Below are 23,882 nucleotides of genomic sequence, written 5' to 3' on the forward strand. Positions count from 1 at the left end.
TATTGATTTGCGTTTTGTAGTGGCGCTGCAAAAAACATGCTGATAGGGTTTTCCAGCAAATTTTTCCTAAAGCCTAATCGAATACGCAAACTATGCAAATCTTATCGAAAGCGAGCTCTTCCGTTAAATTATTTCAATTCATGTTGTTAGACAATAAAGATAATCAAATATAATAGAGATAAGCCCTCTATTGGCTCAAGCAGGCCAATTATATGAATTACCAATGCAAGTTATTTATTATCAGCATATCAGCTCGTATCAATACCGTTTGGCCGCCGTAAAGTGTGCAGCTCGTTCAGAAATAATTGAAATCTCTTACATGAATTAGTTTGCTTCCACCAATCAATCGAACGGTACGTGCTACAGAGTCCGCGTGTGTTTTTTTTCGTCTTTGTTATATATACAATATCATAATAACTTTCCGATGGGCACCGAAAATCAACAGATTGTAAGTACATACAGGAAATAAACAAACTATCGCATAAGTTAAGATCAGTTTTATAAATATTTTACAGTATATGCTAAAAAACGTAAGTCTATAGAAACTAAGCAAGCGACATTTTCGCCAATTACGTTATATCAAAATATATATATACCTGTATGAAACATGCTTAGATATCATATGCAAAATGCGCAATATATAAGTACATACAAATACATGACCTAATATTGTAAGGTTGTACATAACTAAACTTAAAAGGGCACGGCCTGTTCTAATAACTTGTAGCCCTGACCGGAATAACTACGTGGAGGATACAATACAAATAGGCCCAATTGCAGCAGAGACAGTAGGCAGCCCAGAAAGTTTGGTATCTGAAAGCAAAAAGAATATAATATTAAAATTGGCAGCAAATTGCAGTTGATGGGAAAATCGGCACCTGGATAAATGAGTCTGATATTAGAACACCATAGATTAACCACTGTAGGCTGACAAAAAACGATGTGGCAATAAGGGGTAGGGGTAAACTCTCCGAGTTCTTCACACGTATCACATGCACCAGGGACGTGAGCGGTGCGGCAAAGAAGCATACGGTAACAACGCAACAAACAATGCCTGCAATTATATATTTAAAGACGATTACAATAATGGGGTTACAGTTATGCATTAAGGGACGTGCTCACCTGTTATGTATATCATCTTTTGGGGGTCGTCTTGCAAACTGTTTGTGTACACAATAACGCCAATGAGTATTGCCAGAACAATGCCAAATTGCTTTACGTAGGCACGTTTGTTGACCGTGAACACATAGTAGACCAATGTGTAGACCAGAAAGAGCGTGGAGCCAATCATATTGACCATAACGACGCTCTGCTCGTTGGTGAGCACCCCATAGCGCAGCCAAAAACTGCAGCTGTACAAACAAGGTAAAGTTTAGATACAATGTCTATCTATCTGTCCATATCTTGTCTACGTCGACAGTTCGTACTTACGATAAGAAGCCGCATATGAATGGCACACCAGACGATTCACCCGTGCTCTTCTTTTGTATGTATTTCCGACATATAACGCTGATAAAAGCATGTACATAAATTAAATTATAGATTATAAACAATTTGCATATCTAATTGAGATTATTTTGCGGCTACTTACGTGCCCGATAGAAATTGAAAAACAGTGCTGATCACCGCCGTTGTGGACAGCACGGAATCATAGGCCAGCGTCATAGTTACCAAATTATATCTACAAAAACTGATTATTAATTAATTATTTATCAATAATAAAATAAAACAATTAATGTATTACTGGCCAACTAACACCGCTACACAACGTCAACAAAAAGAACAAAAACAGCTGACTAAAACCAGAGTTGCCAGACGGTCAGACAGTTATTGTATATAAAACCAGAGCTGCCAGACTGTCAGACAGTTATTGTATATAAGTCGCAATCGGCAACAATCGGGTTTTCGATTAAAACACGCGCAAGCTTTTAAAGCTATGCATGGTCGCTACATCATTCGAGCTTTAGCCGGCTAGCAATGTTGTTGGTTTCTAAAAGCTTTTTGGCTGCGCCGCTGCTACATGCTACCAAAATGTTGACACATGTTTTAGTCGCACAAAGGAAGCGAACGGCGACGCTAGCTTCAGTTACGGCTGCGCGCTTTTCTGTTTACAATATTTTCAACCATTTTTTAAACAATTTACGTTTACGTGTATTGTATATTAGTGTATGCAATCGATTCCCGTGTATTTGTGCTTGTTATACAACACTAACTAGTAAACGCACACGCCGGCAGCATAAAAAGTGGCGCTAAACACACAATTACCATTCAGTGTGCTGAAACGGACACGTGTTGGCATTCGCGGCCTTATTTAGTGAAGTTTTATTGTTAATAACAACGACTATAAAAAAGTGCATGCGCTGTCTATAAAAATGCCGGTCATTAATAACGCTGAATTAGAACATTTGAGCCCGCCATTTAAGGTTGAAATAGCGCCACACCAACAAACGGAAACAAATCAGGTGAGCAAAGCCAAACGAAAAGGTGTTTGTTTGGCTGTACGTTGTCTTTGGGCGCTGCTTTCGCCTGTTTTCTTTCTGCTTAACACACACAACTTTTTGTTTACAACTGTAGATCGTCGACCTATAACAGTTCAAAAACAGTCCAAACTGCACTTTTTCAACTTTCTGCAAGCACCGCTTTCTCTCTTCCTCTCTTTCTCTACTTTCGGTTTTGCTGTTCCTTTCATTTTGTTTTTAGAAATTAATACATAAACAATTTTTGCGTCGCAGTATTTTGTTGATTCGTTCTGCATTCTGTATTTACAAATATGCGCGGTACAAGGTCTGTAAGCAATAATGCCATAGTTCTCTCTAGAAATTATCTACACATTTACATAAAAATGTAATTTACTATTTACATTAATTACAAAAGCAAAACAACATTACGCATTGCATTATAGCAGAAACCGCAGCAAAAACCACGATCTTTGTACGATACATGAACACGCATACATACATACAAGCGTGTAAGTGTGTGCACAGTTGGGCATGAAAATATGTGCACACATCAAACCGTTAGGCAACATTTGAATATTTTGTAACATTTACACGCAACAAATAATTGTTTTATTTTTAATTAAAACAATTGCAACAAATTACATTTTACGTATATACAAAAAACACTTGATTTTAAAGTATAAAAGAAATATATAAATTCATAAAGCATGTATAAATACTTTCTTGGCGCACTGTATGTATTTACAGAATGGCCATGTATTTCTACTCTACTTTGAGCGTACATCGGCTCTCCCAAAGCAAATGACAATATATGTATTCACATTCTCACCGCATATATAATTATATATTTATATTTAGCTATTTGTACATTAGAATGTGCATATGTGAATGTGAATGTGAGTGTGTATGTGCTTATGGCGAATTTGGCATTGTGTACACTTATTATCAGCTATGTTTGGGTCTGTCTTATCAGTTTCCCCTCAGCAAATGAACCGTCGAGAATCATTTTTGTTGACCTCTAAATCCAAGTGCAAAACGTATAGAAATTGTTTTAATTAAATACAATTAGAAGAACTGTTGAAAGTTAGTTCAAATGTCTAAAATATGGCAATGATAATTGCAAATTGCCAAAAAAAAATCATCGCCAAATATTTGTATAAAGGGTCAGTTAATTAGTGACATCTTATGGGCATAAATCTGAATGATCCCAAATAAATCAGTGCCAGCTTTTGTATATATACTGATAAAAACAACTACGGAATGACGCAAAGAAGCAAAATAAATGACATAAAAAGAATTTAAATTAATTATGAACGAATATTTAAACGTGTGGAAAATAATAAATAAAAACTGATAATTTTCCAAAGAATTAACAAAAAAATATATCTGAATAGTTGGCGGAATTATCAATTATTATTTTAATTTTAAATGTATTTATATTTTATCATATATTTACACTGCTTTACAAATTTCAACGTTAAAAAAAAAAAATAAAATAATTTAAAAGCGGGGAAAAGACGACGACAAATATTCTTAAAATTATTATAGAATTATCCCTAAAAATATATATTTCTTATTTTATTTCTCTTACATTTTTTTTGCATTTTTTATATTTAACCAACAAAATTAACAAAAAAAATTAATTTATTATTTTATTCTCTTCAATAGTTTTCTTTTTAATAAATAACCGAAAAAAAAATATTTTACTATTTTATTTCTCATTAATTTTTGTTTATTTTTTATAATACTTATAATACTATACTTACATAGTCAAATAACATTATTTTATTAATTTTTTTTTAACTAAATCTTTTTTTAGTTTTAGTCCCCTTACACTAAATGTTTAAAGGAATTGTACAAAATAAATTGCGATATATTTCCTTAAAAAATTCACCTTTCTTTTCGCTTCCATTTTCCACTTTCTATTATCTTTAATTCTTTTTGTATATACATGTCTCTTGTCATATATTCCAAGTAACCTTATGGAACTTGTCTATTGCATAGAAACCACCATGGAGCAAGCTTCTGTTGCTGGTCGCCTTCGCCACAACCCTGGGAGCTGCTGTGCCCACGGGCTATTGCATAGGCGTTATCAATGCGCCCTCGGCGGTAAGTTGTGCTCCAAGAGAATCCTAATCCAAAGTTGCAACAGTATTTTTGGGTGCTTTATCTTGGCAGCTGATGAAGATCTGGTGCAGTCAGACGGTGCTTGAGAAATATGGCAGCACAATGAGCCAGAGCGGCATAGATATACTCTGGTCGTCGGTCGTTTCGGTTTTCCTGGTTGGCGGTGCCATTGGATCCCTGGGCGGCGCTGGCTTGGCTAATAAATTTGGCAGGTCGGTATTCCAAATAATCTAAAGTCAAGTGCGGGCTTATCAATGGAAATGCAGCTTATCAGCTATAATTAGATTAACTTAATTGTTGACTTTTTGTTGATAAGCAGATTTCCGATTTATTCCATGGATTATTTTGTCATTTAGCTATTGCATAATCCATTCGAGCTATCGAATTATTCGAATGTTTCAATCATGAGTACAAACTAATCAAAATTTTATTTGGTTCAGTTGGGGGCTCGAATCCTTAGTTCAACTTTTTGGTATGAACCTAGTTTCGTTCAAAATCTTCCAGTTTTAAATAAAAGAAATTGCAATTTTATATTTAAAGCAAATATTTTTATCAATTTCTTTATAGTATGTTATAGAATTCCATTTGGCGAAATGCTTTTAAGTATTATGTAAATTTGAAGATCGCCTTGAGATTGGGTCTAATATTTTAAGCTACTGAATCAATTATGAATATAATTGGGCTCGGTTTATGTTTCGGCTGTTTAGTTTGATTAGGCTGTTATTCCAGATTTCAACTAGTTTTGTTTTCAGTCACATTAATTAAACCGGAATTGCATTTTTTATATATGACATGCACATTAATTCAAATTGAAGATAACCTGAAATTAAATGTGACATTTTTTAGAATTATTTAAAAACAGATTCGATCTTATTTAGGCAGCGGAATTGGACTAGTTATTAAAGAATGTTGAATATATTATAAAATTAATTCAATCCCTCATTTCTCCCTCTCTCTCTCTTCTTCTACCCGCAGAAAGCCCTGCATGTTAATCTGCGCCGTGCTGTTTGCCATTGGCGCAGTGCTCTTCTTCTTCTGTCGTGCCGCCAAATCGGTGGAGATGCTGCTGCTGGGTCGCTTGATTGTTGGTCTGTCATCGGGTCTGGTCACTGCCACACAGCCCATGTATCTGGCAGAGCTAGCGCCGCCCTCGCAGCGCGGCACCTTGGGCGTCTTCTGCGGCGTCGGCGTCACCGGCGGCGTTGTTTTTGGCCAGGTGTTCAGCTTGGCTGACATCTTTGGCACTGAGGAGCTCTGGCATTATGCGATATCCGCTTACATATTGCTCGTCCTTGTGTGCTACGCGCCCTCGTTTTGGTTCCCGGAAAGTCCCAAGTTTCTCTATTTGATTAAGAGCAATCCGGCGGCGGCACGTCGCGAGCTGGTGCGTCTGCGTGGCGAGGATGCCAACAAGCTGATCGAGCAGGAAATTGCCGACATGCAGATGGAGGCCAATGATGAAATGCAGAGCAGCAGCTTCGGCGACGTGCTGCGCGATCCACGTTTCCTGATGCCGCTCTTCATTGTCTGCTGCTTCCAGGGTGGCCAGCAGCTGTCGGGCATCAATGCGGTGAGTTTTCTAATTGATTTGTTTTGCTTAAATTAACTTTAACTTAATTACCATTGCAGATCTTCTATTACTCCGTCTCCATATTCACCGAGGCCGGCTTCTCCGAGCCGAACGCCCAGTGGGCCAATTTGGGCGCTGGCTGCATGAACTTGTGCATCTCGCTGCTGGGCCCGCTGCTGATGGCCACCTGCAAACGTCGCAACCTGATGATGCTCTCCAGCTCGCTGTGCTCCATTTTTCTCTTTTGCATTGCGTTCGTTTTGTACTATATTGTAAGGATTCAGCTTGTCAATGCCCGGAAATCGTTCTAATTTACATTCTTTGTTGTTTGCAGAGATCGGTTAGCTGGTTTCCCTGGGCCTGCATTTTCTGCATTCTGGCCTATATATTCTTCTATCAGTTCGGTCTCGGACCGATTCCTTATTTTATTGGCTCAGGTATAATTTGAAGAAGCCGCAGTACCTGCATACACCTATTCATACATATATGTATATCTGTATTTGTATACTAATCTATTTCGATTTACAGAATTGTTCGAGGTGGCGCCACGCCCCGTGGCCATGTCCATGGGCAGTCTGTCGTCATGGACTTGTAATTTCATCGTTGGCATGGCCTTTCCCAGTTTGCAAAGCGCCTGGGGCGCCTTTGTTTTCCTACCCTTCTCAATTACCTGTGTGCTGCTCTTCATTCTAACGAAATTATATTTGCCGGAAACGCTGGGCCGTGATCCATCCGAAGTGGCGCCACTTGTGTCCAAAGGCTTCCGCTCCAAGGTTAAATAAGGACGTGGGTGTGGCACATTGGAAAGTAGTTTTAATTGAATGTTCGGTTACGCAGCGTATTATATTAAGTTAGTTTTAAGTTAATTGTTAGCTGTAATTTTCATAGTTAATGAGGTTTATGCAGGACACATGCCTCACCGGACAATAAGCGTACATAAATTGTAAATTTTTAAAATGAATGTACAACTAATTCATAAGACACCCTGTATAACAATGGTACCCATTGCCAACATATGTAGAAGGCTGTGTTTGGCTCTTATCGCTGCACAAGTTCAAGTTAATTGGCTGTGTTGTTACTTTTGCTAATTGAATTTACTGCGAGAAATGTTAGTTAGTTCAATCAATTGGGGGAGGTTAGAAACATTTATCCTTACCTTATGGATACTCGGTCTCTGATTCACTGTCTTAAAAATAAGAACATATTGCAATGAGTTATCATAATTGTGTGAATAAAATGTACTTCCACTTGATGCCTACGTTTCCCACGCTGACAATCTTCCTAAAACGTTCAATGAGTCTTTCCACTTTAATGATAAGGCAATGTCATAAAACAACGACACAAGCCAATGATAACCAAGCGCTGTTCTTGTAACTGGGCCAACGAGTTTTGTAAAACAGTGTACTGACTAGAAGATACCCCGTGTCTAACTAATTTAGACAACGGCTGTGCTTTAAGATGTGCAAATTTACTGCTTAAATAAAATTTGTGCCTAATATCCAATCTGTGTTTAATTTGCTATTGCTTAAGACAGCTTTAAAATAATGTATATAAATTGGTATTCTAAATTGAAACTATATCTCTTTTTATTTTTATTTTGGGACTGGCTGCTCAGAAGATTTATAATCTTTTTATACTTAACTAATATTCTAATGATCTCAGCCAGTGTTGCCAACTTACTTCAAGAAAGTAGCTGAAAATTTAGCTAAAACAGCTAAAAGCTGAAAAAGCTTGCTAAGCACAACTTGGCTGAAAAAGCTTTCTAAACACAACTTGGCAAAAAGCAGACTGCGAGATCTTGTCAAAGCAGCTTAAACAATGGGAAATTTCAACTGTTTTCGACTACTGAAAATGGCCAAATATAGTTAGGAACTAGCTGAAACTGGCAACAGACAAAAAAGCTGAGGCTATGGCATTCGCACCTGTGGTTTTTGCAGGGGAAAAACCCACGCTAAAAATATTGCTTCAAATTGAAATTTATGGGCATTACTTGTCTTATTTATTATTTGTTTTTGCTTTGACTAACCTGACAGCTGATACTGATTATGAAGCTACTTATATTCTCGGAGATGCTATCTTCTGTTACGTAGCCATACACAATACCAGTACACCCTTTTGCGTAGCCAGTTTTAAAGGGTATAAAGTGAAATCAAGCATTTAGCAGAGACTGTGATGGGTTGTCGTTTCACTGACGACTCTTCAATTTGAGATTGGGCGTTAAGGTGTGTAGACTGTAGCAATCTATGACTCAGTTCGAGCACAGCATCGTTAGATAAAGCAACAGGTGCAGAGGAAACGGAATATGGTTGTCATTATGGTATTTTGGGGTATTCCAGTGAAGCCACATCACAGGCTTTGCCTGGCCTGAGTTTGTGTCTTGAATCTTTTGTTTTGCATATGTAAAATCTGTTTGTATTATTTGCAGCACGTGAATGACGCAGGCGAAGGCTGGACCTGGTTGCTCCTCCTAATATGCCTAACGACCACCTTGGGCACCACGGTGCCGGTGGGTTATTTCTTTGGCGTGCTCAATGCGCCCGCTGAGCTGATCAAGAGCTGGTGCGCCGATGTGCTCTCCACCGAATATGATACGAACAGCGATGAGAATCAGCTGAATTTGTTGTGGACATGCATTGTGTCGATTTATTTGATTGGCGGCATTTGCGGATCCGGCTTCAGTGCCTGGTGCAGCAACAAATACGGACGGTGAGTCGCTTGAGTTCAATAATACCCTGTGATAAACCCTCTTTTTTACACATCTCTATCAGCAAGGGCTCACTGGTAATTAGCAGCGTGATCCTAATGATTTGCGGCCTGCTCTTCACATGGTGTCGTGCAGCCAAGTCGCTTGAGATGCTTATGACTGCCCGCTTCTTTGGCGGCATTGCCTCGGCTTTGATCTTCACCGCTCAGCCCATGTATTTACTGGAGCTGGCGCCGGCCACGCTCAGCGGCAGCGTTGGCGTCTTCACCTGCATTGGCGTCACGGGCGGCATACTGCTCGCCCAGATTGTCAGCATGCCGCAGCTGCTGGGCAGCGAGGAGAACTGGCCATATGCACTGAGCTTCTATGCGCTGCTGGTGCTCATTTGCCTGCTGCCCCTCATGTGCTATCCGGAGAGTCCGCGCTGGCTGTATCTAGTGAAAGGCGATGTCGCTGGCAGTGCTCAGGCGCTGCGGAAGTTGCGCAGCCACCAAGCCAGTGTGCAGCAGGAACTCGATGAACTGGAGCAGACACTTGCCCTGGATAACAAGTCAAGCAGCATGTGCCAGGTGCTGCGCGACAAGGAGCTGTTCCTGCCGCTGCTGCTGGTCTGCGTATTCCAAGCCACGCAGCAACTAAGCGGCATTAATGCTGTAGGCTTTGGCATATCTCCACTGACTCGGCTACTGAAATTGAATGTTTACCTTGTATTACAGATCTTCTTCTATTCGCTGTCCATACTCACTAGTGCGGGCTTCTCGACCAACTCAGCTACTTGGTTGAATCTGGGCCTTGGTGGGTTCAATCTTTGCGCCTCGCTACTTGGCCCGCTGCTGCTGCGCAGGTTCAATCGTCGTCCGCTGCTGATGTGCTCCTGTGCGCTCTGCGGCCTGTCTCTGGCAGGCATGTCCTTTTCCCTGTACTATCTAGTCAGTTCAGAGGGAACTGCTCTGCGCTATGTGAGCAGCGTGTTCATCTTATCCTTTATACTGGGCTTTCAGCTAGGTCTCGGACCCATTGCTTACTTTATTGGCTCAGGTGGGTTTTCAATTTTTGTGGTGTTTCTGTTAATGAATCCCATTTGCGTGCAGAGCTCCTGGAGGATGCGCCCCGTCCTGTGGCCATGTCCATGGGCAGCCTGTTTTCGTGGATTGGCAACTTTCTCATTGGCATGTGCTTCCCCCTGCTGCAGAGCGTCTGGAGCTCCTTTGCCTTTATGCCGTGCATGTGCGTTTGCATATTTTGCCTGATACTTACCTGGCGTTATCTACCCGAGACACGCGGCCGCGAGCCAAAGGATGTAAAGCCGCTTATGAGTCAAGGACTACGCTCTAAGATCAATTAGATGAATATAAATAGCGTACTTCATTTATATATATACTTTCCTTAATCTACATGCATTTAGTGTTCAAATCATAGACACATTCTGAAATATTGTGCAAGCAAATAAAAATGTCTTATTCATAACGCCATGTTAATTGCATTGTCAACCTTGCAATAAGCATCGAGTACTATTGCCCACTTAACGGTAACGTATGCGAATGCGCAGAGTCGCAATTCGCGCCGCTCTTATATGCTCACGAGCTGTTGCACTCTCTCCTAATTTGCTCTGCCGAGATGATCGCTGAGCCAATTTCGACGTCACAGGTGAAGCGTCAAAATTAGCATTTGTATTCGTTGTCTATAAATATATAGCCAGTCGCCAGTGACTAGTAGAACGTTGTGGCGAACGTTTCGGTTTCGGTTGGTAGCAGCGCGCGCACATTCTCCAAATGCGGCAGAATCGGCATTAAATACGGCAGCGCCTAGTGAAGTGGAATTAAGTAATGTACGTTTAAAAATAAAAATTCGGTATGGAGCACAGTGCGTGGCTACAGGTGCCAATAAATAAATAGAGCAACATGCATATTTTTAAATTGAGCTAGTGATAAACTAACATGCGTGTATATACACATGTATATGGTTTAAAATAGACGTGCATGGAAATCAGCTGCGAAATAGAATCAAAACGAAACGAACCAAAACGAAACGCAACAATGCTGCAGTGACGACAACGCATTAGTGACGTCACGCCCGGCGTGTCGTGAATGGCATCTGGCAACGAAATAACAGAAAACAGCAATAACAACACACACACACACACACACATGCACAACATATATATATAAACATAGCCGACAGCAACAACATACAGAATCAATAAACATATTGCAGTGACCGTTGATAGTTATCGATTACCAATGATAAATATGTTTTCCATTAATGTGAATACCATTAAGAACAATAAACAAGATAAATCTGCGTATGAATGTATAATTTGCATAAACTCGTTAGGGCAAATCTATGCGCCGGTCAATGCACGAAAATTGGTCTTTTGTCTTGGGCCCACATCAATGTCTGTCAAACGGAATATACAACATTTGTTAGCCAAGTACATATCCCACTGTAATTTATTATTATCCATGTCATTTGCTCTGCACACACACAGTCACACACACACATACAATCCGAATCCATTTTACCGCAACTTGCGCTTAGCATTTTTTCGTGTGTTTTCATTTGCATTCAAACATTTCTTTTAGTTTTTTTTTTCGCCTTGTGTTAAATTTTAAAATATTTTCTCGTGTAGCTGTTGGCACTTAACATTCGCTGCCTGTCTATAATATTTTTGTTGTATGTCTATTTTTTTTGACGTGGGTAATTATGTACATTATGAAAAAATTAATTATGCAAGTGCGTTGCGCAGAGTAACTCAATGTCTGTGTCTGTGTTTGTGTTTGTGCTTGTGTCTGTGTTTGTGTTTGTGCTTGTGTCTGTGTAGATAATTGAGCTTTCATTTTTTTTGTGTGTGTGGAATCCTGCAGCAGCATAAACACAATAAACAAATTCGGCATTTATGGGCCAATTCAAATTTGAATTAAAAAGCATCTAGTTTGGCCGGGTTAAAAGTTAAAAGAGCCAGCCACTTCCCAGAAACTATATACATAAATAATATACACAATATGAATGGGTATTCGCGCACAAATCATGGTGGGGCATATTTTTCCCTTTCATTTTTCCTTTTTAGTTGTTGTCTTTTGATCTTTGTTTTTGGCTAATGTTATTTATTCTGCCTTAATCATTCGCATTTTTGCTTTTCGTTTTTTGAGGTCAATTAGCATTTTGTTTATTATTTAATGTTAAAACCTATTATTTTTACTCATAAAGTTCGCAATACCCTGGAAACTTTTCCAACATAAAAGCCCATTAAGCGTTAATTGTATTTTAATAGCCAACAACTTTTAAACTACTCCAAAATTCCAGGAAGTCACGTGTAATTCCTCTTGGTTTTTTTTACGATTTCTTAATTGAGTTAAAGCTAAAAACATCAAGCTGACATAGTGTTTTATTTTTAAAATTTATTACCTTTTGGTTTTTTTTTTACCTTCCCACATTTTAATTATTGCTTTAATGTGCTTGTGTTGTTTTCTATTTGGCTTATTGCTCGTAATTTTCATTCTCTGCTTCCCTTAACAAAAAAAAAAAAAAACATTCATTTTTTGTTTTTGTTTTGTTTTTGGCGCAGATTTGTTTGGTTTTTAATTATCTATGTATGTGTGTTTAGATTGTTTTTGCTTGTAAATAATGCAGACATCAATTGCAAATTGAAACAAATTTATGAGCCACCCCTCTCCGCAACAACTGTAAATACAAAGTGCTTATCTATGTTTGGCTGCGATTTGTGATCTATAAATTAGATCTTCCCACTGTGGCGGCGCTTTGCCACAGAATAGACAGATACCGCTCTCTCTCTCTCCCTCTCTCTCTCTTTCTCTCTTGATTTTGGCAGAGCAAAAAAAAAAATGACCACAAGTTAGACAAATGACTGTTGCCTGTGGCAGAAGTTTATAAAAATAAGCTTCAACATATTTTACACCCACCAAATGAAACAAGAGTGGTCCTAGAGAGAGTGTGTCCGACGAGGCGATACCCTGTAGCCACAGTCACCTCAAAGCTCGCAATCTGGAACGTTACTTGAATTTATGAAAATCGCATATAAAGGCGGTAATTAATGAAAGAGCGAAAAGGTGGGAGAGTAAGCTGTGCAAGCTAATTATTTTTTCTCTATTTCTTGGATATGAGTTCACTTTTAATACAAAAAAGATTTACTTTCGACGTTCAAGTCATAAATATATGATAGCAAAAATATATCTCTTTTATATTTGGGTGTATAGGACGCACATAGGTTTAGAGACCCGAATGATGATGTTGATTAATAGTATAAATATTTTTAATTAATAATGATGACTTTGAGCATATGCACAGCTTTACTTAATACTTCCGTACACATTCATAACGAATACAGGGTATAATGAGGAACATAAACGAAATAAAGAAAATTTTGGCAAAATCTTCGGCACAGCCGCATCGTTATGGTTGGGAAGTGTTTAATTTGATGCTGTCGGTACGGGAAACTAGGCGACAAGTGTCATAATCTGCGCAATCCCAAATGCCACCCACAGCCGCTTCTCATGGCCAATACCCGAGACGCTCTCCACGGACGAGCTGCCAGACGTGCAGACCCCCAAATGAAATAATTCATATTCATGTAGTTCGCTTAGAAAACCACTCAAATCCATTGATGCGACTGCTCTTAAATAAATATTTAAAGGAAAATAACATTAAAATGTCACAGCGACTTATTATAATTTATAATTTATAAGTAAAATGTGCTGTGCTCCATGTGACTTATTTTTAGTGAGGGAATTCAATAAATCAATAAACATATAAAAATACTAAAGTAGGCCTCCAACATAATTAATTAAAAGTATATATAAATATATTTTCTTGAAACGAATGTTGGCAAAATTGAAAAAGAAAAATGACATGCATATGTTTTGGATATACATAATAAGAGAATTCTCTAAAGAAACTAACATATTTATAGAATTTTACTTAAGAATTAAAACTAAGTCAAATGTTAGAAAACATTGACTGGCAAATACGGAATATAGGGTATTAGACAGATCGTAGTCTCTATAAAGAGATTAATTAAAATACAATGTTGCCGCCATAAACATGTCTAGCACTCTGTGCCGGAGATTCCCTGCGTACAAATAAAAGAATAGACTCGCGTAAATAAATGTGAACTGACGACTTAACGATTTATAGATAATCTGATAATCTAGAGTCTTTCGAGAGATGCTTTTGTTTATTTTTGGCACTTTGTTTTAATTGCGTCGGCAGGAAGTCCTTGCACAATGCTCGAAATAATCGAAATGTTTACTTTTCACGCAGTTGTTTGAGCAACCGACGCCAATCCAAATCGATGGGCAGGCCAACCAAATCGAAGCATGTCCAGACAAAAGCCGTGCTCAGCCGTACTCGAAAGATCCCAACGAGCCGCTAATCGAGGCAGTGTCAGGGTCAGATTGGATGTGGTCGAGTCATGTCTTCGCGGCGCAGCTCCTTTCGGCGCAGAGAGAAGCCGGCATTCGCGCGGTTCAAGGATCATTGCCGTCACTTTACGGCGTTTATGTTCAGCAATGTTGGCATCATACTCCTAGTCACATTTTATACCATTGGCGGCGCCTTCATCTTCCAAGCAATTGAAATTTTCGAATACGAAAAACTCAAGACAGATAAACCGTATCGTTTTATCGAGCGCAACGCAAGCGGCGATTGCCTCAGTCGCATCTGGGAGCTCACGGCGGAGAACATAAGTTTCTACGATCGACAGGCCTACAGAAAACGGTATGCTAGAAGAGTTATTGTGTTTGGTAAATAGTCTCACTTAGCTCTTGTTTTTTCTTTCAGTGTTAATGATGTGCTGCTGGACTATCAACGCGCTGTGGTTAGGAAACAGCTGCTGGGCCCCGATGTGGATCATCAGTGGAGCTTTTCGGGCGCATTTCTCTACTCGCTGACTGTCATCACGACCATTGGCTATGGCAATATAACGCCCAGCTCCGATTGGGGCAAGCTGGTGACCATACTCTACGCTATTATTGGCATGCCGCTCTTTCTGCTCTATCTATCCAATATAGGTATGAATGTAAGAGTTATACATATAAACACGTGAAATAAACACATAGGAACCCAGACTAGATACTTACATACTTGAATTCATGAGAATTGCATAGAAGGGCGACATTTAAAGTTACGCTCTACACAAATAGCAGCTTATATTTCTATTTTAATTTAAGTAATTTAAATTCATTTAAATTTCTTTAACCTACGCAGGCGACGTGCTGGCCAAATCCTTTAAATGGATCTACTCAAAGGTCTGTCTCTGTCGCATTTGTCCGGGCGTGGCCAAGCGGCGCATAATCCGAGAGCGTCGCAAATTGCGACAACTAGCTCGAGCGGTAAGTGTACATAGAACATCTAGTAGAATTTTTGTAGTCATGTTATCTATCTCAACACAGCTGCAGCTGCACAACATGGAGAGCGCGCGCGGCAGCAGCAGCACCAGCTACTCCAGCACTAGCAAGAGCTCCACGAACAGCAGCAGCAGCAGCGGTAGCAGTGACTACACCAAGAGCTCTGTTCAAACCTCCAGTGTGCTGGATGTGCCCTTTTCCGATTCAGATTCCGATATCGAACGCGAGATACGCGGCAGCACGGATGAAATAACGGTGCCCCTAACTGTCTGTGTATTCGTGATGGTCAGGTAAGGAACGTTTCCAACTGGCATTATATAACATTGATCAATTTGGTGCAGTTATATATTATCGGGTGCCATACTCTTTGGACGCTGGGAGGATTGGAACTATCTGGATGGCAGCTATTTCTGTTTCATCTCGTTGAGCAGCATTGGATTCGGCGACTTGGTGCCGGGTGATCGTGTGGTAAGGCTTTTATTTAATCCGTCTTTTGATAGAGGGTAATACAAATCGAAGAAAAATATGGTTTTTGTATGGAAACCTTTTCATTTATCATCTTGATTTAAAAATCTTTGTTTTTCGCCAGATAACCGCCGATAAAGACAAGGTCGAGGTGAGCTTCATTTTATGTGCTGTTTATCTGCTGCTGGGAATGGCCTTAATTGCCATGTGTTTCAATTTGATGCAGGTGAGTATCAGAAGATATGTGTATAATGAATTCATATAGACTGTCTGTTCTGCTTTTAGGAACAAGTCATTCATAATATGCGCGCTGTAAAGCGCGGTTTTAAGGCCTGCTTCCGCTGCCGCAGCTCTTAGCCAATAATTTGTTGACGTACAAAGAACCAAAAATCATCAATTATGTTATATATTAGTTAACAGTTAAGCCGACCATTAGTTTAAGTAGATATGTTCATGTATATATGGTAGCAAGAATGTGTTCCTTTTTTTGTATTTTTTTTTTTTTTGTAAATCAATCTATTAACTCTGTTTTTAAATACTAGCGTAGAATGATTACATTATTAATTTCTAGTAGTATATAACAATACAAAAGTAGAATGCTAGATACTGCTGCCCGTTGGCCATTCCTCGAATTTGTACTCTGACAATTGACTATGTTTTATATATATATGTATAAGTATATAAATGAGAAATAATTTATGTTTTTTAGAATATAATATTTTCCCCTTTTATAATCGAAGAAAATTGTTTAACAATACGGCATTTAGTGCAATCTAGAGCGGTCAAATTCTTTTTCTTTTAAGCAATCTCGCCTGCTCCGATTTGGACATTTGCTTTTCTAAACGCTTTTCCTTCGCTATTAAGGATTTGACCTGACGATCATGCTCCAATGGCGCTGTGCCTGACAGCTCCGCATAGCTGGGCAAGGTTTCAGAATACTTTTCCACACAGGCATCCTTAAATTGCTTGCTTAGCTCTATAGAGACGTGACTATGTCCCGGCGAGGTGAGCATGTCAAAGGCGGTGCCCTTAAGGGCCTCGAATTGCTGACGCGTTTTGCCCGTCACCTGTTTGCGTCGTATTTTCGTTTTCGTAATGGGCACGGCCGTTATCTTATGTGTATCGCTCGCAGCTAGCGACTTTTTCTGATCCACAATCAGCTTTCGATGACGCACCTCTAGTTTCATGCTGGGACTCGGCGGTTTTGTTGATGATACTTTAGCCAGCTTTTTCTTCTTCTGCAGCGGTGACCACGATATTGGACCCTTCGGCTGGGTGTTGGTTGTGTTGGGCTTGCGGCGTGCATAGGTTCGCACGGGCGGCGCTTTATGCATAAAATTACATTTAGCCGTATCTCCAGTCTTTGCCGAAAGAGCCGAACTGGAAGTGGATGCTGGTCGCGGCGCTGAATCGTTAGCGACAGGCAGCGAGGGGTTAGCCACCGGGGAAGCGGCAGAAGACGACTCCAGGAACGGCAAAATAGAATCAATACTAACGGGTATGGGTAAAGTAGACTTCTGCACGGGTTTGCAACGCGCTTGCTCCGGCGTCAGCAGCAGTGAGAAATTCTCCTTGTCAGCCCTTATGACAGCCCTTACGGAGGTGCCACTGGATGGTGTGCTCCTGGCCAATGGTCCGGATATGTTTGCAATATGCTGCTCCAAGTTGAATCTCTGTGGTGTGCCAGCGCCAGCTACGACTCTAACGTCGCCCAATTTAGAAGCGGGAAGTATTAACTGGCCCGTTTGTACATTGGCAGCGGCAGCATCGCAGCAACGATGATTTGGTATTATGTTCTGAAACGTAATCCGTCCCTTGATGATCTGCGGCATAAAAAGCTCACTTTCGAATCCCACACAATCGACCAGCACCACATTGTTACCGGACAATAGCTTAATTTTGAAAGTCAACGCTGCGCCTGGCGTTTGGCTTGGCATTTTTTTTGTATATATCAATTGATGATTTTGCAAAGAACGTGCAGAGCACTTTGAATGTATTTTAAGCAGCTGTGTAAATATTAAAATAAACAACCCTGATACAATAATTACTATAAAACTAAATTTGACACATCTGCAGTAGGTTAAAAATAATGTATATATTATTGTTATTAGAGGCGTTGATGGGACTTTTTCGATAGCCGCAGAGCCTCAATAATCGATTCAATTGGCGTCCAATAACTATCGATATCAATGAGCACTCACGCGTGTTGTCATTATAGTTACCGTGAATGAATTCTAGAAGTGCAAAGTCTGTAAGATTACATTATATTTAAAAAAGGTTTATATATAGCAATCATCCCACATATACTGGAAAAACTTGTTTTGGCTCAGGGCTGCATAGTAATCCAAGTTCAAATGAAGATGACATCAGTAAATTATTCCACTGTTAAAGTTCAGTGATTATACATAGCTCTGTTAACTATTTTCTAACAGCTGTTCAATTTAAAATGTGCACCTATATTTTCCATTTTTAAACAAGACGCTAGAGCAATGTGTTTATGCGTGTTAGCAATTGCGCACTGAATTGCATTTGTTGTTTTTAATATTTGGCACACTTTAATAACAGTGCACAAATCCTGCTATATATTGGCTGTTAATGTTAACAACCTATTAACGAAATGTTAGTTAACAGTTGGTCAAACAAACGAGCGTAACGCAGAAACAAACAAGAAAGTTATATTAAATGCAATAAATAATTTGCAATCAACAAAAAAAACAAAATAAATCTGAAAGGTACGCAAAACACAGTGCATACGTGGCAAATATTATTGTGTAGTGATATAGTAAAATAATGGGGGCGAACAACAAGCAAATTAGTGTATATGGTATATAAGAGTGCAGATTGCTGGTTAAACTTAGGCGTAACACATAATTAAAGTAAATGTGTTTTTTCAATTTAATGGTAATTCCTGCACGAGTGAAAAAAACAGGCTGAAGTGTTTGATGATTCATGGCTTCAAAGGAAAGATACGAATAGAAATGAAAAGGTGGCAATGACGCGATATATTGACTGCCAACCACTCCGCGCCTCACCTCCCCCCCCCCCCCCCCCCCTCCCTTCAGCACGACACAAACAACGAAAAGTAGCAAAAACACAAAAACACGCTCAACTCCAAAAAGAAAAAAGAAACCCCAATTATCTTTTATATAAAAATACACTTGTACATTAATAATGCATGTCAAAATACATGTGCGTGTGTGTGTGTGTGTGTGTGTGTGTATGTAGCGTTTAGTTTTGCAAACTACAAAAGAAAGCGATTGTTGCAACCATTTAAATCATATGTGTATATATGTATGTATGTGTTTTATGCATATGCATAGTATATACGCATAGCCCAATGTACGAATAGATGCATGTCATCATGTTGTCCGTATTGCCACACTTATCTCACACTTCACATTCCGATAAGTGGAAATTGATTTATTTATTTGCTTCCGCTGAAGCGGCAAAAGCTTACTAACAAAAGTTAATCAATACCAAATAATATAATGTGCGATGTGGTTTATAAATACTTTTCTTTCTTGTGGTTTTTCTATAATTGCCGCCTACAAAACTTGCTCTAATTGGAGAACATATGCATGTAGCTCGATAACGTGCGTGCGTGTGTGTGTGTGTGTGTGTGTGACATTTGCAGGCGTTACACTATTCGCGTGGACTTTGTTTAGTTTGGACCGACGGCGACCCATTAAGATAAATCTCAGTCTAATGGCAGAATCGCTCCACTTGTTAGGCAATTGTGGGCCCGCATTGAAACCAAATTGATTCGAACTGCTGTGGGCTTACTTTTCTCTAAGCAACTGGAAAAAAATAACAAAATAAATATTATTGCTTAAAGACGATTTTGAAATACCCTCTATTGCTATAGGCTTACAGAATTTATATCTTAAAAGAGTAAAAATAATTATGAAAAATTTACCACAGTAAAGAATTTAAGATTCGATTTTCGATAATAATCTCCGATCTAAGAGCCCTATTGTAGCATTATTTCAACCATAGTAGTATTTTGTAATTACTTTGGCAACATGTTAAAAACAGAATAAATTATAAAAGCACAATGAAAATCAAATAAATATAAATAGGAAAATAAAATGTCAAAGCTTTGAAATCTGTTTTCCTAGACTATTTTAGTTTGTATTAGTTTTCAATCGAACTTTGAATCGACGAATTTGATGAATTTAATAGCATTTTTAGGAAATCCCAGTCTTATCGCCTGACATAGTCATAATACCCTGCCAACAATCAAAAACTAGGCAGCATGGCCACCCATTAATGTTTTTTGTACCCAGCTGGTTTTCTTATCAAGCTTTAAAAGTACACAGACGAGTATCACACGTTTCGGCTTTGCTTGGTGTCAGGGAAAAAGTGTCCATGTTTATCAACTAGTATTAAATTTTGCATTCAATCTTATTCGTATATATTTTCAGTGATTCACCTGCTCTCACTCACACTATTAACGCGACTGGTTACCTGAAAATGGATGATATTACGGTGCACGATAATGGCTACCAGAACAACTCGTACTGTCTGGTGGTGGCCAATCGCACGACGATCTTTACCAGCGCCTATAATGGCATACCCGAGACTCTGATATTGAATACGATCTTTTGGGTGCTGCTCATCCTTCTGTTTACCACGCTGCGTCATCAGGCGAGCGACTATCGGCTGGCGCTAGTCAATGCCAATGGCACCAAGAAGCGTTGGACGGAAATATTTTATTCGCGTGCCGCCAGCGTTGTGGAACCGCAGCCGGGCACATCCACGCAGGAGAATCCTACACCCAGGCCCAGTGTGGATTCACATCAATCGCAGCAAGGCGACTCCACGCCGCTGTCGCCCATACAAACCGAGCCCGGCATTTTCAGTTGGATAAAAGTCATCTTTAAGCTGCGCAAGCAAACGATTCTGCTCCACTCTGGCCCGGATGCGGTGCACTATTTGTCGTTTCAGCAGCATTTAATGATTGTCATGTCCGTGGTCACCATCATTTCGCTGGGTATTATTTTGCCCATCAATTTCTTGAATGGACCCACGGAGACGCCGTACGATGTTAATGCCTTTGGACGCACCACAATGGCCAATTTGTCGCCGAATTCGTCCTGGCTGTGGGTGCACACCATCATAACCATATTGTATATACCGCTGGTGGTGCTTGTCATGCGACGATCCTCGGGCCGCAATGCGTTCAAAAAGGCCGCAACGCGCACCATCATGATATCAAATATATCCATCAGGTTGTTTTAAGGTTTATTGCTTCTAAAGTTATATGTATTGAATATATTCTTTGATTTTGTTTGCAGTGATCGCAACAAGACCGTCATACGCAATTATATGCAGGAGCTGTTCCCGGACGTGACCATCGAGAGCGTCAGCATTGCGTACAACATTTCACGCCTGTTTGTCCGTAACGCCGAGTACGAAAGGGCGCACGATGCACGTGTTTATTGTGAACACCATCGGGATCGGGACACGCTAATGGCCAAGCCGGAGATGTGCTCGTGCAAGAAGGAGAATGCCTTCGAGTATTATCAGCGCGAGGAGCGCAAGCTTTCCGGGGATGTGGCCCGCTTGCGAGCTTCGACCATGAATGAGCCATTGGACATTGCTTTTCTGACCGTCTCCACGGTTCAAGAGGCCCAGAATATCGTCACCCACTTTACGCCCGGCACATACAGACAGTGGCACGTTATGTTTGCACCATCGCCCGATGACATCTTCTGGGAGAATCTCAATGTGAACAAGAGCCATTGGTATTTGAAATTCGTTTGCGTGAACGTTGTGCTCTTCATTGTGCTTTTCTTCCTAACCACACCGGCGATGGTGGTCAATTTGCTGAACAGTCGTCCCTGGCTAAAGGATACGGAGACCAAAATATCACCACTTGTATCCGAGTTCTTGCCCACATTGATGCTGTGGACGCTGTCGGCCCTGATGCCAGTCATTGTTTCTATTTCGGACAAATGGATGGGTCATTACACCCGCTCCAAACAGAACTATTCGATAATGACCAAGTGCTTTGGCTATTTGCTGCTGATGATTCTTATATTGCCCTCATTGGGCTTAACTTCGGCGCAGGCACTCTTGGAATGGGGGCTAACGAACGAAACTGGACGTTGGGAGTGCATTTTCTTGCCGGATCGTGGCTCGTTCTATGTCAACTATATAATAACCGCTGCCTTTATTGGTACCTCATTGGAGCTGTTGCGTTTCCCCGAGCTAATCGTCTATATATGGGCACTCCTGAAGGCCACCTCAAAGGCGGAGACGCCATATATACGTAAGTCCATATTGATTGAGTTCCCATTTGGCACACACTACGCCTGGACAACGCTCGTCTTTACCATATCCATCGTGTACAGCGTATTCTGCCCATTGATCATGCCTTTTGCTATGATCTATATAAGCCTGAAGCATATGGTGGATCGCTATAATCTGTACTTTGCTTATGGACCATCCAATATGATATCGCGCAAAGGTGGCAAAATACATTCCACGGCTGTCACCATGACCAAATTCTCGGTCTTGATATTGGTTCTCGTTATGGCAATGATCTGCTATTTCCGAGGCGATGACGGCATGGCACGCTTTTTGATACTCATCATAACCTTGGCCATAACCGTAACGTTGTTCATCTTTATGTCGCCCATCAAACGGTGTGCGGCAACGCGACGTCCAAGCATTGTGGAAATCGCGGGCCCTGCGCCCGCCTATATACCCGATGTACTAAAAACACGCCCGGAAACCAGCGCCAGGCCCTCGGTTACGGGCTATGCAGGATATGGCTCGGACAATGTTTCCGATTACGACAGCTCCCAGTACAGTGTCAATAGCGTCGAGGCGTAAGAGCATGTATTTTTTTAAAAAAAATTTTCTAGCTAAAACGAGACTTGATAAGCAATCAAAGTGTTGAGACATTTGCATATTTTTGTATAAGGATTTTAAAAGCCGATGTAACTTTTAATCTTGATGTTAAAAAGGCTTTGTTTGCAATATGAGATGGAAAATGTGATATCAATTAGCCTCGTGAATTGCGTCTGAGTTCAGTTGAATAACGTTTTCAAAAAACGTGCCCCGCTGCGCCCCTCTAAATGTAATTTCTTTTTGTACATACATGCATATATCTATATATATATATGCATACATATATCAATAATCGTAATTTACCTACTTTATATAATTATTTGTAATTGCAATTGTAAATATTACGTCTTTTTTATGAATGTTGATTAGGAAGCATATTGTAACTTAGCCCTCTTCAATTTGCAACTAATTAAAATAACTAATATATATATATATGTCTGTACTTTAGTAATAGCAGTGAAAGACCACAAAAAAGTGCATTATGTACGTATACGAGTAATTTTGTTAATTTATAGAAGAAGCATAAGTAAAAACAACTTAGTTTACGTGTAACCCTTTTACATACAGATGCAGAATAACGTGTAATAGTTTATTAATTATTTAAGTATTTTATTAATATAACCCTGCAAATGTATCTTCTATGTTATTTGAAGACGGATAACTATCATCATCAATAACAATAAAAATTTCAATACAACACCGATTGCTCGGATCTTGGCAAGATATATTATTTTAGGCTTGTTGGTGCTATGGATGGGATTACAGAAATTATGGATATCTGAACCGAGACCATTTATGCAACCATTGGTTAAATTATAAAATGCGGATTTATTGTGCCCGGGATTTTCCAGATACCATATTTTTTAAAACACTTATTGAGTTTAATCTCGGGTGTCCTGCCTCCGCTCAATTACTTATATCTCTATATATACAACTGTTCCATCCGTAAGAGCTATGAAGCTGAAATGTTTACTGAAGTTACCTCATATGATGTGCATGTTAAGACGAAGTTTCGAAAGATTCCACCCGCAATTGTAAAAAACTTTGAAGTCAGATCTTTGCAAAACTCATTTTTGAATAAGTCCAGAAATTTTGATATTAGAACCGATCCCATTTTTATGTATCCCATGTAACGTAACCCTTACCAATCTTGTCAAAACTAATATTTGAAAACGGGTTAGGTAACCGTTAAATGGGATTCTCGGCTAAATAACTCTCGGTCTTGGAAAGAATACAGTTTTGGACATGAGTGCCAATGAACTTTTGAATTTCCGACTCTATTCTTTAACTACAGCCACAACTTGCAATAAAATATAATGTATATATTTATATATTCG

The 23,882-nt window shown here is 39.7% G+C and overlaps 6 protein-coding genes across 11 annotated transcripts; 4 read left to right on the forward strand and 2 right to left on the reverse strand.

Annotated features, from left to right (window-relative positions):
* Positions 1–409: 409 nt before the first annotated feature.
* LOC115764323 (solute carrier family 2, facilitated glucose transporter member 3-like) lies at positions 410–7,408 on the forward strand. Of its 2 annotated transcripts, none has more exons than XM_030707283.1 (7): positions 410–448; positions 4,464–4,568; positions 4,638–4,798; positions 5,562–6,156; positions 6,216–6,428; positions 6,491–6,593; positions 6,685–7,408. In XM_030707283.1, the coding sequence occupies exons 1-7, from the start codon at positions 425–427 to the stop codon at positions 6,936–6,938; spliced, it is 1,455 nt and encodes a 484-aa protein (XP_030563143.1). In that variant the 5' UTR covers positions 410–424; the 3' UTR covers positions 6,939–7,408. The 2 variants fall into 2 exon arrangements, with proteins under 2 accessions (XP_030563143.1, XP_030563135.1); XM_030707275.1 differs by lacking the exon at positions 410–448 and adding an exon at positions 2,071–2,462.
* Positions 425–10,312, forward strand: LOC115764337 (solute carrier family 2, facilitated glucose transporter member 7-like). 2 transcript variants are annotated; one of them, XM_030707295.1, is made up of 5 exons: positions 425–448; positions 8,582–8,862; positions 8,925–9,513; positions 9,577–9,898; positions 9,952–10,312. In XM_030707295.1, exons 1-5 carry the CDS (start codon positions 425–427, stop codon positions 10,203–10,205), a joined length of 1,470 nt encoding a protein of 489 aa, XP_030563155.1. In that variant the 3' UTR covers positions 10,206–10,312. The 2 variants fall into 2 exon arrangements, with proteins under 2 accessions (XP_030563155.1, XP_030563163.1); XM_030707303.1 differs by lacking the exon at positions 425–448 and adding an exon at positions 8,134–8,473.
* On the reverse strand, positions 490–1,814 carry LOC115764379 (sugar transporter SWEET1). Of its 2 annotated transcripts, none has more exons than XM_030707353.1 (6): positions 1,745–1,797; positions 1,592–1,681; positions 1,432–1,509; positions 1,123–1,352; positions 879–1,054; positions 490–813 (listed from the first exon to the last, which is right to left on the reverse strand). In XM_030707353.1, exons 2-6 carry the CDS (start codon positions 1,663–1,665, stop codon positions 694–696), a joined length of 678 nt encoding a protein of 225 aa, XP_030563213.1. In that variant the 5' UTR covers positions 1,666–1,681; positions 1,745–1,797; the 3' UTR covers positions 490–693. The 2 variants fall into 2 exon arrangements, with proteins under 2 accessions (XP_030563213.1, XP_030563204.1); XM_030707344.1 differs by having other exon boundaries at positions 491–813; positions 1,592–1,690; positions 1,745–1,814.
* Positions 10,313–10,588: 276 nt separating the features above from the next.
* LOC115764353 (TWiK family of potassium channels protein 12) lies at positions 10,589–16,058 on the forward strand. Of its 2 annotated transcripts, none has more exons than XM_030707315.1 (7): positions 10,589–10,688; positions 14,138–14,593; positions 14,657–14,886; positions 15,083–15,512; positions 15,564–15,690; positions 15,812–15,913; positions 15,973–16,058. In XM_030707315.1, the coding sequence occupies exons 2-7, from the start codon at positions 14,289–14,291 to the stop codon at positions 16,042–16,044; spliced, it is 1,266 nt and encodes a 421-aa protein (XP_030563175.1). In that variant the 5' UTR covers positions 10,589–10,688; positions 14,138–14,288; the 3' UTR covers positions 16,045–16,058. The 2 variants fall into 2 exon arrangements, with proteins under 2 accessions (XP_030563175.1, XP_030563183.1); XM_030707323.1 differs by lacking the exon at positions 10,589–10,688 and having other exon boundaries at positions 13,710–14,593; positions 15,083–15,207; positions 15,268–15,512.
* A 393-nt stretch (positions 16,059–16,451) lies between these two features.
* Positions 16,452–17,764, reverse strand: LOC115764368. The gene has a single exon (XM_030707333.1). The coding sequence runs from the start codon at positions 17,622–17,624 to the stop codon at positions 16,470–16,472; it is 1,155 nt and encodes a 384-aa protein (XP_030563193.1). The 5' UTR covers positions 17,625–17,764; the 3' UTR covers positions 16,452–16,469.
* Positions 17,765–18,363: 599 nt separating this feature from the next.
* Positions 18,364–23,242, forward strand: LOC115759238 (CSC1-like protein 2). Of its 2 annotated transcripts, none has more exons than XM_030700140.1 (3): positions 18,364–18,419; positions 20,112–20,918; positions 20,985–23,242. In XM_030700140.1, the coding sequence occupies exons 2-3, from the start codon at positions 20,161–20,163 to the stop codon at positions 22,525–22,527; spliced, it is 2,301 nt and encodes a 766-aa protein (XP_030556000.1). In that variant the 5' UTR covers positions 18,364–18,419; positions 20,112–20,160; the 3' UTR covers positions 22,528–23,242. The 2 variants fall into 2 exon arrangements, with proteins under 2 accessions (XP_030556000.1, XP_030556009.1); XM_030700149.1 differs by lacking the exon at positions 18,364–18,419 and adding an exon at positions 19,800–19,814.
* The last annotated feature ends 640 nt before the right edge of the window (positions 23,243–23,882 follow it).

Source organism: Drosophila novamexicana, unplaced genomic scaffold (assembly GCF_003285875.2).
Source record: "Drosophila novamexicana strain 15010-1031.04,08,12 unplaced genomic scaffold, DnovRS2.1 tig00000008-arrow-pilon, whole genome shotgun sequence".
Taxonomy (NCBI): Eukaryota; Metazoa; Arthropoda; class Insecta; order Diptera; family Drosophilidae; genus Drosophila; species Drosophila novamexicana.

Coding starts and splice junctions, on each gene's coding strand:
- LOC115764337 (XM_030707295.1), top strand. CDS start 425: ATGGGCACCGAAAATCAACAGATT. Junction 449..8,581: donor GCACCGAAAATCAACAGATT/GTAAGTACATAC, acceptor TATTATTTGCAG/CACGTGAATGACGCAGGCGA. Junction 9,514..9,576: donor AACTAAGCGGCATTAATGCT/GTAGGCTTTGGC, acceptor CTTGTATTACAG/ATCTTCTTCTATTCGCTGTC.
- LOC115764379 (XM_030707353.1), bottom strand. CDS start 1,665: ATGACGCTGGCCTATGATTCCGTGCTGTCCACAACGGCGGTGATCAGC. Junction 1,353..1,431: donor TTCATATGCGGCTTCTTATC/GTAAGTACGAAC, acceptor TTGTTTGTACAG/CTGCAGTTTTTGGCTGCGCT. Junction 1,055..1,122: donor AAAGATGATATACATAACAG/GTGAGCACGTCC, acceptor ATATAATTGCAG/GCATTGTTTGTTGCGTTGTT.
- LOC115764323 (XM_030707275.1), top strand. CDS start 2,373: ATGCCGGTCATTAATAACGCTGAATTAGAACATTTGAGCCCGCCATTT. Junction 2,463..4,463: donor AACAAACGGAAACAAATCAG/GTGAGCAAAGCC, acceptor TCTATTGCATAG/AAACCACCATGGAGCAAGCT. Junction 4,799..5,561: donor TTGGCTAATAAATTTGGCAG/GTCGGTATTCCA, acceptor TTCTACCCGCAG/AAAGCCCTGCATGTTAATCT.
- LOC115764353 (XM_030707315.1), top strand. CDS start 14,289: ATGTCTTCGCGGCGCAGCTCCTTTCGGCGCAGAGAGAAGCCGGCATTC. Junction 15,513..15,563: donor TGTGTATTCGTGATGGTCAG/GTAAGGAACGTT, acceptor AATTTGGTGCAG/TTATATATTATCGGGTGCCA. Junction 15,914..15,972: donor TGTGTTTCAATTTGATGCAG/GTGAGTATCAGA, acceptor TTCTGCTTTTAG/GAACAAGTCATTCATAATAT.
- LOC115764368 (XM_030707333.1), bottom strand. CDS start 17,624: ATGCCAAGCCAAACGCCAGGCGCAGCGTTGACTTTCAAAATTAAGCTA.
- LOC115759238 (XM_030700140.1), top strand. CDS start 20,161: ATGGATGATATTACGGTGCACGATAATGGCTACCAGAACAACTCGTAC. Junction 20,919..20,984: donor ATATCAAATATATCCATCAG/GTTGTTTTAAGG, acceptor TTTTGTTTGCAG/TGATCGCAACAAGACCGTCA.